The 13,007-nt window shown below is 41.3% G+C and overlaps 1 protein-coding gene across 1 annotated transcript in view; it reads right to left on the bottom strand.

The window, feature by feature from the left end:
- Nucleotides 1-5,588: 5,588 nt before the first annotated feature.
- Nucleotides 5,589-13,007, bottom strand: part of LOC125433326 — a 30,901-nt gene continuing 23,482 nt past the window's right edge. Inside the window, exons 6-8 of the mRNA XM_048497828.1 lie at nucleotides 11,324-11,385; nucleotides 7,703-7,866; nucleotides 5,589-6,547 (exon numbers count right to left, since the gene is read on the bottom strand). Coding sequence (XP_048353785.1) covers nucleotides 6,362-6,547; nucleotides 7,703-7,866; nucleotides 11,324-11,385 — 412 coding nt within the window. The 3' untranslated portion in view covers nucleotides 5,589-6,361. The remainder of the gene's footprint in view (nucleotides 6,548-7,702; nucleotides 7,867-11,323; nucleotides 11,386-13,007) is intronic.

Genomic DNA, 13,007 nt, shown 5'->3' with positions numbered 1-13,007 from the left:
TGAAATCCAGCTCCATTGAAACAAATGGCTTTGCGTATACTTCTTATAGCAAACTCTATTGCATATAGAGTATGCGTGGTGGCAGGTTAGTAGAGAACCACCCTAATTTTTGGCTCTGCTGTTTACTTTAACAGAGCACAACAGTGTTGCTAAGCAAGCTGGAATGCTTCGGGAGTGAGTTATGCTTGCCTCTGGAGTTTATTGTTCAGTGAAAGATGTGTCACAGCAGTTTGTATTGAAGGGAAGTTTCTGGAAATTCTTCTTTGCTTTTTAGTTTTCTCCTTGCTGAGCACATTGGCAGCTCCAAAGTTGGAAGCTGAGTTGTTTTGAGTTTCCCTCAGGCGATGGGTTAAAAAAAATTCAAGCAGAAATGATGTTTTTAATAACTTGAAGTGTGAGTTTGTAATAAAATCTTTCTGGCTTTTGTGTTTCAGAATACTTTTGAACATTTATTTCACATAACTTTAGCAGCAAGATGGATTTTAGCCACACAGTTTGGTACCTAGATTAACCTGATTGCAGGAGTGACCCAGGTGGAGCAAAGCTCAGGCATCTGTGCAGTGACCTTTTCAAAGAAAATCTTCACTGCATTGGCCAGGCCTCACTTGGAGTATTGTGTGTAGTTCTGGAGGCCTCACTTCAAAAAGGATGTGGACAGAATGGTGGGAGTACAGAAGAGAGTGACAAGGATAGTTGGAGCCTGGAGACCAAGCCCTATGAGGAAAGATTGAGGGATCTGGGAATCTTCAGTCTGGAGAAGAGGAGATTGAGGGGATTCATGATTGTTCTCTTTAAGTATTTGAAGGGCTGTCACTTAGAGGAGGGCAGAGAGCTGTTCCTGTAGGCAGCAAAGGATAGAACTCACAATAATGCGTTTGAATCCTGTTATCACTTCCCCTGTGTTGTCTTCGTTCTGTCCTATGGGCTTTTGCAGTGCTTGATCCTTGCTTGTGTGACAAAGGCAAGGGCCTTTTTCATCATGGTGAAATGCTTTGTGTGAGGAGATTTGTGTCCTGTGGGATTTGTCAGTGATCTGCAGGGCAGGTAAGGTGGAGTTATTCCACCAAGCATTCCACTAATGTAATTTTGTGGCCTCTGCAATTGTTAGGGCTCAGCGTGCTCTCAATGGGAACTCCTGGGAGGAAGGCTCAGAGAAGAGGGGACAGTGTTGGTTTCAGATTCTCAGGCACTACCTGTAGATGCAGAGACTGAGCACCAGAAGTTCCTGCAGGACAAGTTCCCCAGGCTCAGGCAGAGCATTTAGAACCTGGATCCACAGCCAGGTTCAAGCTCTGAGATTCCCCAGCAAGAGCTTAGCTCTGAGACTCTTCAGCTACTTGATACAGAGCCAGATGAAACCCTGACAGCTCCCTCACCCCCCCTGTCTCCAGAGCCCTAGAAGCAATGCAAGAGGAAACTATGTGCTAGCAAAGGAGACACAGCAGCAGGTTAGGAGCTATTGAGCAAGTTAGAGTAGATACAGAGTCTTTTCAGGAGCTAGACTAGAGTAACCCAGCTGCAAGAGGTTATTGCACAAGGGAATCGGAGGCTGGCTATGAAAGAGAGGTTGCAGTTGAGCTAGTTTGTGGCAGCAGCATTGTGATTTAATTTGCAGGTTTCTTGTCTTGTCTGGATTCCTTGCTCTGTGCACAGTAAATGTCTGAATCTGCTAAGACATGTGGGTGGACTATCCTTGGCAGTGGCGAAGTGAGTGGGAAAAGTGCTTGAGGCATGTGCACACCCTGTGCCCCTGCTGCGGCGCCATCCGCCCCACCCCAGAACACCCCCAGAATGTCCTGCCAAGCCCCCACTACACCCTTCCGTGGCCTGGCCATGCTCCTCCATTGCTCCACCTGGGGCGTCATGCCCCACCCGGCCCCATTGACACTACACCACTGATCTTTGGGTCTTGAGAGCCTGTCTATGAAAGCAATCAACACTGTTGATTTTTTATGTTAAATCATTAGTTTACTGTGAACAGAGTTTTAAATTGGATTTTATTAAAATTATGGTTTTATTATTGTCACTGTGTTACTATGCTGTTAGCTTCCTCAAGCCACATTCTAGGGGAAGGGTGCGAATAAAATCTAAATGAATAAATAATTAAAGGGGATCCCCCCCCCAAAAAAAACAATGTGGGCAAATCAACACCTATAAATCAGAAAGGCCACAAGGATCTGGGCTTCTTCAAAGTCTCCAGCCACAATTCTGATTCAGATTAAGTGTTCTAAGTGTTGAACACTTTGTTTTTCATTTATAAGTCTCTGGGGTAGGCTGACCGCTTCTGCGATTCTTAATGATATTGACTAACGGACCATAAAATAAGTAGGATGGAAAGAACAAGTTTTTGTTATTCACCAAGACAACCATTACACATGCATTATGCGCTCTCCGCTGGCTGCCCATCTGTTACTGAGCTCAGCTTAAGGTATTGGCTATCACACTCAAAGCCCTTCATGGCCTTGGCCTCTCTTATACCTATGCTCCATTATGAAAACTTTGCTCATGTCAGCAGGGGGTTCTGCAGGTGTCAACATGCAAATGGGCAAAGTCAACAACTGTCAGTAATGTGCTATCTCCATTTTGGTTCCTGCCCTGTGGAATGGCCAGCCTGAAGGGGTCAAGAATGCTCCCATGCTCTTGGCTTTCTGCAAACTATGCAAAATCGAACTATTTAAGAGGGCTTTTTTTCTGCAGGCAATAAAGTTATACTGTACAAAACGGTATCACAAACTCACTTGGATAAATGACTGGAATTTTGGTGGATGCTGCTGTGTATAGCTTATTGTAGGTAGGATTCTATGGTGTACTTTCTGTACCACTCAATGTGTCATGTTAATATTTACACTGTGCTTCAGTTCTTTCTGGTGGTTCCAGACTTCTAAATCCTAATGCATTGGTTACTGAATGTCCCATTTTGTTGATTGTAGTGACTAACTATGCATTATCTGCTTTTAGTTCTTGTGAGAAATTTATTTTGTGATAAATATAATAAATAAATAAAATAATGAAATACTGTGTAAAAATAAAATAAAACTAGCTCTGTTGACTCCTGTTGAATTTTATGTACATAGGTATTGCCAAGTCACAACTAACTAATGGTGACCTAGCAAGGGGTTTTCCAGACAAGTAATAAGCAGAAGTGGTTTGCAATCACCTTCTTTTGCAGAGTCTTCCTTGGTGGTGTCCCATCCAAGGGCTGACCCTACTTAGCTTTTGATATCTGCTAAGAGTGGTCTGTACTGTACTACCTTCCCTTTCCTCCAAGCCTCATTCTATCTCAAGCTTATTTTTTATCCTGCCTTTTGACCAAGGAACTGATGGTTCTTTCTTTTTAATTTTATGTTTGTAACAACTCTGTGATATAGTTAGGCTGAGAGAATGACTGAGCCATGATTATCCAGTAATCTTATGACCAAGTAGGAATTTGAATCCAGATTTATATGTTTATATTCTACATAGTGTAAGATGTGTGTTTCTAACTCCACTCACAATTATAGACTGCATTAAAATAATAATGTGTTTTTGAAACCTTTGATAAATTTCAACTAATAATACTATTAAATGTTTTTAAATTGTAAAAAGTTGGCTGAATCTAGAGACCATGCAAGCTGTTGTGATAGGATCCTTTTCCTGGGAGCCCTTTATATAGTATCTGAAGGAGGGGGCATGCAGATCAGGGTTTCTGTTAAAGACCCATATTTTGTTGAAGAAAGTAAGAGATGTGCACATGGGCAGTAGATACCTTTTAAGTGCACGATCTCAAACCACTTAGCACTTTAAAGGCACTTTAAAAAGGCACTCTGCGGTCCCTTTAGAACTGGTGAAATTTATCGTAGTATTTTGTGTGGTGGCAGTCAATAGGGCTTGCTGCTGCACTTTGTATAATTCTGAATTTCCAAACAGGCTTTAAAGGAGACCCCAGAGAGAACACATTGCAGTAATCAAATCTAGATGTGACCAGACAATGGATAATAGCTAAATAATGTAATCACTGGCACACAAATGAGTTGGGCACAGGCATTATGTTCCACAAAGGATGTGTGAATCTAATTCTACCACCAAGCTGCAAACCTAAATGTACACCCAAGCAGCAAAGAACTCCTTCTGAGAACAGGCTCATTCTTTAGTCCATGGCTGGCAGCACTATTGACCAAAAACAACATTTCCTTCTTGTCCATATTAAGGCTCAGTTTACTGACCTTGGCCCCCATCTGTTACTCTCTTCAAGCAATGCTTCATAACATCTGCAACATCTTCTACCTTGACTAAAGATGTGAAACAGGCCTGTGTTTCGTCAGCTTCTTGGTAGCATCTCACTCCAAATTCCAAGGCAGATATTACACAGCACATAAGACCAGATAGAATCCTACAGTGCGACTGCCCACAATATTGTTTTCTGATACCAGTCAGCTTAATACAGCACCAGTACCCATCTTGTCTAGCTGGGCCAAAAGGTTACTGGTACTGAAACATTGCTAAGAAGCCCAGATATGTTCACAGGATGCATTGTCAGTCAGTGTGGTCGAGGCAGTCTCAGCTCAAAAATGGGGCTGGAAATAGGCCTATTGTCCATGCTATAAAAAAACAACACAATTTTTGCAGTCATAGCCAGTATCAACCAAGTTCATCCCATAGCTCTGGATGAAAACAAAAGAATTACGGAGTCTATAATATTGCACATGTGGCTGGTGGTCTTCTTTTGGCTTGGTGACTGATTTTGTAGACCAGAGACAGGGTCATGCTCTCCAACAATCCCAACATGCATATCATGGTCAGTTATTACTTTGTGGCACGTCTTCTTGATAGAAAGCTGTGTCTACTTTTGCCTTTTTGAAGATGCTGTGTTAAAAGTTTGTGAATATGACTTGTCATTCTTTCAAGTTCAGCTCCCTCCCTAAGGTCTCTAGAAATCAGATCTTTCTGAATGTGTGGGAGGGTGCATCTTGTTTGGTATAACCTTTTTATAGGGTGAGGATCATTATACTTTTAGGATCATTTTCCTTTTGGATGAATACAGTACTTTGATAACTACTTACAGATAAATATTTAAAGCAATGCCTTAATGCAGTGTCTAATATCGGTTTATCAAGTCAATTTGCTGCAGATAAATATTTAAGTCAAAGCTTTTGACAATGTTTAATATTGGGATGAAGGAAAGGCTTAGAAAGTGATCCTTATAATTAGAATGGATGTTGTAAAGATGTCCTGCTTTCACCTGTTAAATATGGAGAAGTCTGCTGATTTGGCAATATATTTGAGATATTGTCAAAAAACTAAACAGTTTGTAATCTTCTAAGATTCTTCTTTGTAACCTTATGTAATCTTCTTTGTAGCTGAGGATGAGTATATCAAAATTTATAAATGTACAAACAGAATAAAGGAATAGTAAATTGGGCTGCTGGGTAGAAGGCGGGAAACATGGATTCGTTCTCACAAGTAATTATGAATTTTGCATATACCTTGATGCAAGCTTGTATGGCCCTCCAATCTGAATGTAATTCATCACCTATTTTGAGATGCCATATTCTTCATATGTCCCTCACAATATTTATTAATTAGAGAGAAAATAACAATAAAAGCATACATGGTTGTGACACATCTTTAATTTTATGATCATTTGCCATTCATTTACAAGTTGCAATAAATTAAATAGGCTACTTACCAGGGCCAAAAATTAAACTTGTTTATGGCCTAGCTTATATCCACGTGAAATGGTATCTCAGTGTAATTTACAGCAATTGACGGTGTATGAATTTAAGACTAAATATCCATACATCTCTTAACATATTTTATCTCAACAATAATAGTCTAAACGAACACTTTCTCTCTTGGTTGCAGACTGAGGTTCCACACAATAACTTTGGTGTCCCTCTGTTATTTCCCTCTTTAAACACAGTACTTATTGTGCAAGCCTAACTTTCATACAGAACTTTATCCACCAAATGACCCATCACAGATATAACTTTCATATCAACTTCCAATACTTCTGATTCAGTGCTTTTCAGTAGAGCAGTCCAGCGATATAGAATCAAAGGATGAATCAAACCAGTATGCATGTGGAATGACCCCTAACAATGTCATAAATAAATGTGCTTGTGCATCCTTTCGACAAGTGTGACCTCATTTGCAGGACAGTTGCTGAAAAAGTATTTTATGTGAAAAGTGATGCTTAGTTCCTTGCTATCAAGGCAATAGTCTCTCTTCCTTTTGCACCTTGTCCAGGGGATTTCAGCTCAGGTACCTCTTGCAGACCTGTCATTGTTTTGTGCAGTTTCCACTTTTTCTGTTAGTCCCAGTCATTACTTTGCAGCCCAATCATACTTCAGATTTATACCAGAGAAATGAACGATCCATCCTTTCACTTGAGACTATTGGGTTGAACCTGGTTTAACTGATTAAGGTAGAAACTGGATTTGAGGAATCTAGGGTAGGAGTCCTTCTCCATAAGTACATATACACTTTTCTGTGCTTCGTCAAAGCTTGAGGTGGTTGGATTCTGAGCCTTCTGAACTGTAGTTTTTCTTGTATAGAAGTCAATGTTGATCTAGGAAGAGAAAAATCATACTTCACAATCTTTTAAAACCCTTTTTGGCATTGCGGCATCTTATAGAGAAGCTCAGACCATTGTTGATAAAAACAAAACCCAAGGCCCTTTGATTACTGCTAAGTAATTGCCTTGAGGACTTTTAATTTATCTTAAGGAATTTATCTTAAGGAATCTTAAGGATGCACTTCTTTGTTGCCTAAGGATGCACATCAAATATGAAGCCCAGCTGCAATGTGTTGTGCTGTAGCTCTGTGGCCAAGTAACAGTGAATCTACATACAAATAGCATGTATGTGGCTGTATCTGCTTCTAACAGAGCTCTGGGAAATGCCCCACCTCAGGGTATGCTGAGGCAGGCTCTGCTCTGGATCACAATCTATGGCTGGATCTTGATGTTTTTAGACAGTGATGTTTTTAGACAGTATAATAATTAATCTGGATTTTCCTAGCATTCTCCTCCTGGATTTTTGTAGGGGGTGAATAATGTGGTAATGTGGTATTTAGGGCTGTGTGGATTGTTCACCTGTTTCTTTAATAAATACGCACTGAGAAACTGGATAAATTCCAAAATGCAGGGAGTAGATCCCTCTCTTCAAGACATTAACAAAGTTTAGGCAAGCCCCACTGACGCAGTGGGTGTCCAGCTTGTTGCTTCTTTTGTCTCTATGATAGGGCCAGCTGTGAAGAGATGGACATGTGAGAATATGTCATATTTGTGCACAGCCTATGTTTTTTGGTCTGCCTGTCTGTATATCTATCTATTGTTTGGAGATGCTTGACTCCCTTTCAGCCTTTATCTTGTTGAACACTCCTAGTAGTGGTGTTTGTTCTGTGTGTAAACTAGATCTTAGTGATTGCTCAGATGTAATGTGTAGATTTGTCCTTAGAAAAGTATCACACAAGTGGTACCAAGAAGAACATCCAAATAGTACCACTGATGTGTGGAAAAAATTTTCCTGTGATAAATACCATGCACCACACATGTTGAGAATACTTTATTATTAATAGCAACAATAATGATAATGATAATAATGTCATGCTATCATTTAGTGGGGTCACTTTATGCAGAACACTTCTCAATGTGGTGGCGTCAGGATTGCATCAGTATTACACATTTTAAATAGCCCTACTCCTTCATTTTCTTAGAACTTACTTGCTTAATAGCATCTGACTGGACAAACTCCTTGTAAATCTTCTCTGCCTTGTCATGTAAGTGATCAGATTGGGTTTTCTTGTAGTCTTCACAAGCCAGCCAAAAATCAATGTTTTCATCACTGAACTCTGATTTCAGAAATTCTCTGAAAGCATCTTGACCCCCTACAATGAATAGAAATATTGGCTTTACTAATTATCTTCAATAGAGCAAAACAAAATAAATAAGTAAGTTATAGTGCAATCCAGACACTCCATGGCTGCCAGAGCTTCACCACCTCCACGGACTTTCCTGAGTTGCGGGGAGGGAGAAAAACCCCTCCCGACTTACGCTACGCAAAAGGGTGGCATAAGTCCAGGGCTGGGGCCACGGTGCAACTGGATGCAAACCTGGGTGGAAGCTGACTAATGTGAAAATGCCTCAGTCACCCCCTCCCCACACTGAAGTCTATTCTGGACACCAGCACATTTTGACAGTGCTCCAGATTTCTGGGTCCACTCGCCACAGAGGTGCGGGGAAGCCAGCCGCTGGTGCATATGCTCTATGCAGTGTTGGTGATGCCCCTTATGTGCTGGGGGAGGGGGAGCAAACACGCTGGCACAGTCCCTGTGCATGTTCACCCCTCATTGGGCTGTAAGCTGGTTAAGCTGCACTCCAGATACCACTATAGGAGTTTAGATGTTGGTCTTCTCAGTAGTAATATTGCAACTGTCTTTTTGAGGAAGTCCACCACCCACTTTGCTTATTTTGGGTGTTAATACTTTTGTTGTTGTTAAAGGGGCTCAAAACCTTGTACCACCTATTATCCTCACAGATATTTTGAGTTTGACCAATAGATAACATTTGCAATAGGCCTAAGGTATTTTCCCCTTGCCAATAATATGGGTTTGGAAAATAACTTCTAATTGCTGTGATGCCACCTGTAGTGAGTGTGCTTTTCTTCAACTTGGCCTTGGGCATTCTCTATTGCTGCTTCTTTGGCATAGTTTGCAGAGCAAGTGAGGAAAACAGTTTATAGCAGTTCAGAAAGTTGTACAGAGTAGAACAGTATAGATGTCTTTGAAACTGTTGACTGTGATGATTCATTACTTTTATTTTTATTTTACTTAATTCATACCAGTGGTGGGATCCAAAAATTTTAGTAACAAGTTCCCATGGTGGTGGGATTCAAACTGTGGCATAGCGCCAATGGGGCTGGGTGGGGCACGACAAGGGCATGGCCAGGCATTCTGGGGGCAGGGCATTCCTGGGAGGGGCTGTGGCAAGGACGCAGCCACTGCGCCAGTCCTTGGGCGGGAAACGAATGCACACAGGCGCAGGCTGCCACGCACGCCGGTGCACCTCCTGCTAGACTGCTTCAAGTTCTGCGCGCTACTGCTGAGAGGAGGGGTGTAACTAAGGCAAAAATCACATGGCAAAATCACCAATTAGTAACCCCCTCTCAGCACACACAAATAATTAGTAACCTACTCTCGGGAACCTGTGAGAACCTGCTGGATCCCACCTCTGATTCATACCCTTACTTTCTGCCCAATTAAGCTTTCACACCACAGTGGGGTTTTGAAACTGGGTCCCCTAGATCCTAGTCCAATGCTCTCACCATTCCACAATGCTAACTCTCTGTGCTGAATTTTATGGGGCCGGTTCTCTTAATCTTACAGTGTATGTACTTATTATCATTTTGGTTGAGTGTTGCTGCCTGAGGATGGGACCACCCCTTCCTGGAGCCCCTTGATCCAATAACCAAACCACACTCATGGCTGGGGTAAATTACTTGGCCATAGCCAACCGTTTATTGTGCAGTAAAAAGCGTGAGATGCAGCATGGGATTTTGATCTGATTTGTAACACTAGGCAGCCCCTCCTCAGGGGTGCCTCCCGGGCAAGCTGCTCTTCCCACCACCCTGGTGGCTGAGTAGATGCCCTTGCTGCTGCTGCGGGGTTCCAGCGGGCAGTCAGCCGCTTACTGGACCTTCGTTGTGATGCTCAGCTGGGCAGTCACCTTCTTGCTGTAACATTGCATACCAAAATGGAGGGGGTAGCTCCCTAGCTTCCCTCCCCCAGCCCCTCAGATCAATTCCCATGCGCCAAACCGCCAAATGGCTATGACAAAGAAGCATGCATTAACACCGCATCAAAGCATAAAGGGGAGTGGTGGGCGAGCAAGCTGCCGGCTGACTGGAGCACATGGTCAGCACAAAGGCCGGCCTGGCCTTTTGTAGGGGTTGGTGTCCCCCAGATGATGCCGCACCTGCCCTTGAGGGGCATGGTGGGAAGGCCCCCGTCCGCCCTTACTAGGGCGGATGCCAGGGGCTCCCTCCTGCCCTTCCCGGGCAGCAACTTTGGCCATGATTATTCCCGGCCGCTCTTTTTTTAGATTTGGCATTTAAATGGCTTTGAGTCTTGAGTTCTGGAGAAATGGTGGATCTGAACATTTTACATAAATGAGGTCACTCTGTGAGACTGATGAGTGGATGGGGGTTTTCATTATGGTCTCTTGTCAGAACTTTATCCTCTGTTCCATAGTGATGGTGCTCTTTTAAGCTTCGTTAGGGGAGAGTTTTAAATCTCCCGAGGCTTTGCTGTTTTTTTGTTAGTTATTTTATGAGTTTCAAAGTGCCTATGAGTCACCTGCAGTCTGGTTTCATTTTAAATAATCATAATCTAATAACTTTTTTAAAAAAAATGTTGGTGGAAAGAAAACATGCACACTTGTCTTGCTGTTGGAAAAGGAAGTGATAGTTAGAATAGGGTTTTCATCTGTTCTCTCCAGTGACTAAACTTTTGGCTCCGAGATCCAAATAGTCCCATCAGATAAAACAGAGTGCTGGTTTTTGTACAAGCCCTGCTATAAACTTCCTATTTTTGGAATGTTTTAAAGAACAGTGTAAATCAAGAATATCAAACATGTACATTACTAAGGTGATCTTCACCCACTATCAACAAGTCAGTTACTCAATACACTTCCTTCAGATGCTGCCTCTGGCAGGCCACAGTGTACCGGACTGCGCCTGGTTTGGTCAATCAAATGTTATGCACACCTGACCAAAGTGAGTGTTCATCTGGAATCATGGAGGGGAGTAATTGATCTTGCTTCAGCCCATAGATATGGAATCAACCTCTTGTTTGTCCTAAAATCCCATGGTTGTAGTTGAGGAAAATATTTTACATTTAATATATAATATTGTATAATATAATAAAGTTGGAAAATGGGTTTGCAAAATAAATATTTTATCCAGTGCAATGAAAAGTGTAAGGTTACAGTGTAAGGAAAAGTGTAAGGTTACAGTGCAAGTGATGATAAAAACCAAAACAATTGCTGTGTCTCTGGGCTCTGACACTTTTAATCCAATTGAGTTAAATTTAAGAACTCCAACAGATCAGAATATGATGTGAAATCTTCCTGTCTATAAAAAGCAACTTTTGGGATTTGGCAGCTGAGCAGGGACTGAAGAGTTAACTGCATGTAAGGATAATTTAGAACCTAGTTTAAGAGGTTTGTCTTTAAAACTCAAAATCATTATTAATGAAGGCAGCAGTTCTAGTGCTTGGTTTAGCCTCCTTTTAGAGATTAAACACTTCATCCCATGAGGCTGCAAAAATAAATAAATAAAATACTTACCCTGAGTTGACAGAAGCATTGCTAGCGACTGGGACCACTGTTTGACTTCTTTTGCAGAAAGCCTGAGGGGAAAAATATTTAAGATTTAACTGTAAGAATTGGCTGTATGGGCTGCTCTAGAAAAGATTATTTAAATAGCGTAAAAATTAAACATTGCTGGAAAGTAAAATTATTGGAAGAAAATGGTCCAATGCTTTATCTGTGTATCTTTTTAAATAGAGTCTGTCATGAGAAAAATCTGAACATAAAAAGAATGGATTTATCAAATTTATATCCCACTCATTTTCCAAGGAGCTCAGAGCAGGATTGGATGAATGAAGCAGGCTAATACTGAGGCAGATGATTAATGCATACAGCTCAGGATTATCTATTGTGATTGACTCTGACTCTGCAGGACATGACCTTTCCCACAGATGGTATCTGAAATTCTTCTGAATGGAAATGCCAGGAATGGTGTACAACACATGAGTTCTACCACAGAATTAGGATTGCTCCAATGTCATGTTTTATTTATTTATTTTATCCCCATAGCAAGGCAGGTGGAGAGATTTAAGTTCTTTTCAGGACGCATTCTAAGGTGGAGGTAATAAACATGGAATCATGGAAATTATAGCGGTTTCACCTGGATGGCATGTGCCATGTGTCTAGAAACACTTCTTGTTAGGTTTCCCTAACTTCTTGTTAGGTTTCACCTATACCTATATTTATTAAAAACATTATGTGTGTGGAGCTCGCCATGATACCAACTCCAGCACCCATTCATCCTATCCACCTAGAAAGTTTGAAAAGAGATCAACATTTTCATAAACCTACGTAGTGAATTTTGTAGTTGAGAGGGGTTTTAAGCCCATGACTCCTCTGTGTTCTGACTACATGTGTCAGACTGATAATACAAATCCATTCATTGGAATAAATAAAATGAATTGAGATTTCTTAATATTAAAAAGGTAAAGAGACCTTTCATTCAATTATGGGAAACTGAGTGGATCCACAAGCAATCTAAGTATTGTGTGTGACTTCTTTTTTTAATCTGAGTTCTGAAACTCTGTGGTGCTATCAGCAGAAGTTGGTTTACTGTATCTCAGCTCACAAGGGTGGGAGGCTTATGTTAATGAATGCATGAAATGTTATAATGCATCCGGTAAATGGCTCACAGATGTGAATAATTCATTACAAAACTGACACTGCAAGAAAACTCAGAGTGAATTCACAACTCAAGGGATGCTCTTTGAGAATTTCTCCAATCATTTTCAGTAGGTTTCAACCAAATCCTGCATAGGATTTTACTGCGAATCCCTCAGGTTAATGTCACAATTCCGTCTTGCAGCTTCAATTTCAGATGGTGAAACAACATTTAACTTCTTTCTGGTTCTTGCTAGCCTCAACTTCTTAACAATTCCTAGCAACTGAAGAGGCTTTTCAGGTGGAGGTTGTGTTACTGAAGCGGCTGCATGATGATAACAAAAACAACAGGTGCAACTTTTCCCCACCTCAGAGATGCTTCATTTGTTGAATTTGTGTGTAGATGTTCCTGTGACAGGAAAAAAACGGAACAAAACAGGACAGCACTCAGTTTTGGGGTTTTTTTTGGTGTGTGTCGGGGTGCTGTATATAAAACTATGCCTTGCAGGGAGGGCTTCCTTTCCATGTCCAGATCTGGCAATCCTGGTGCCTGTTATTGTAT

Source organism: Sphaerodactylus townsendi, linkage group LG05, assembly GCF_021028975.2.
Source record: "Sphaerodactylus townsendi isolate TG3544 linkage group LG05, MPM_Stown_v2.3, whole genome shotgun sequence".
Taxonomy (NCBI): Eukaryota; Metazoa; Chordata; class Lepidosauria; order Squamata; family Sphaerodactylidae; genus Sphaerodactylus; species Sphaerodactylus townsendi.
This window is presented reverse-complemented; position numbering and strand designations above follow the sequence as displayed.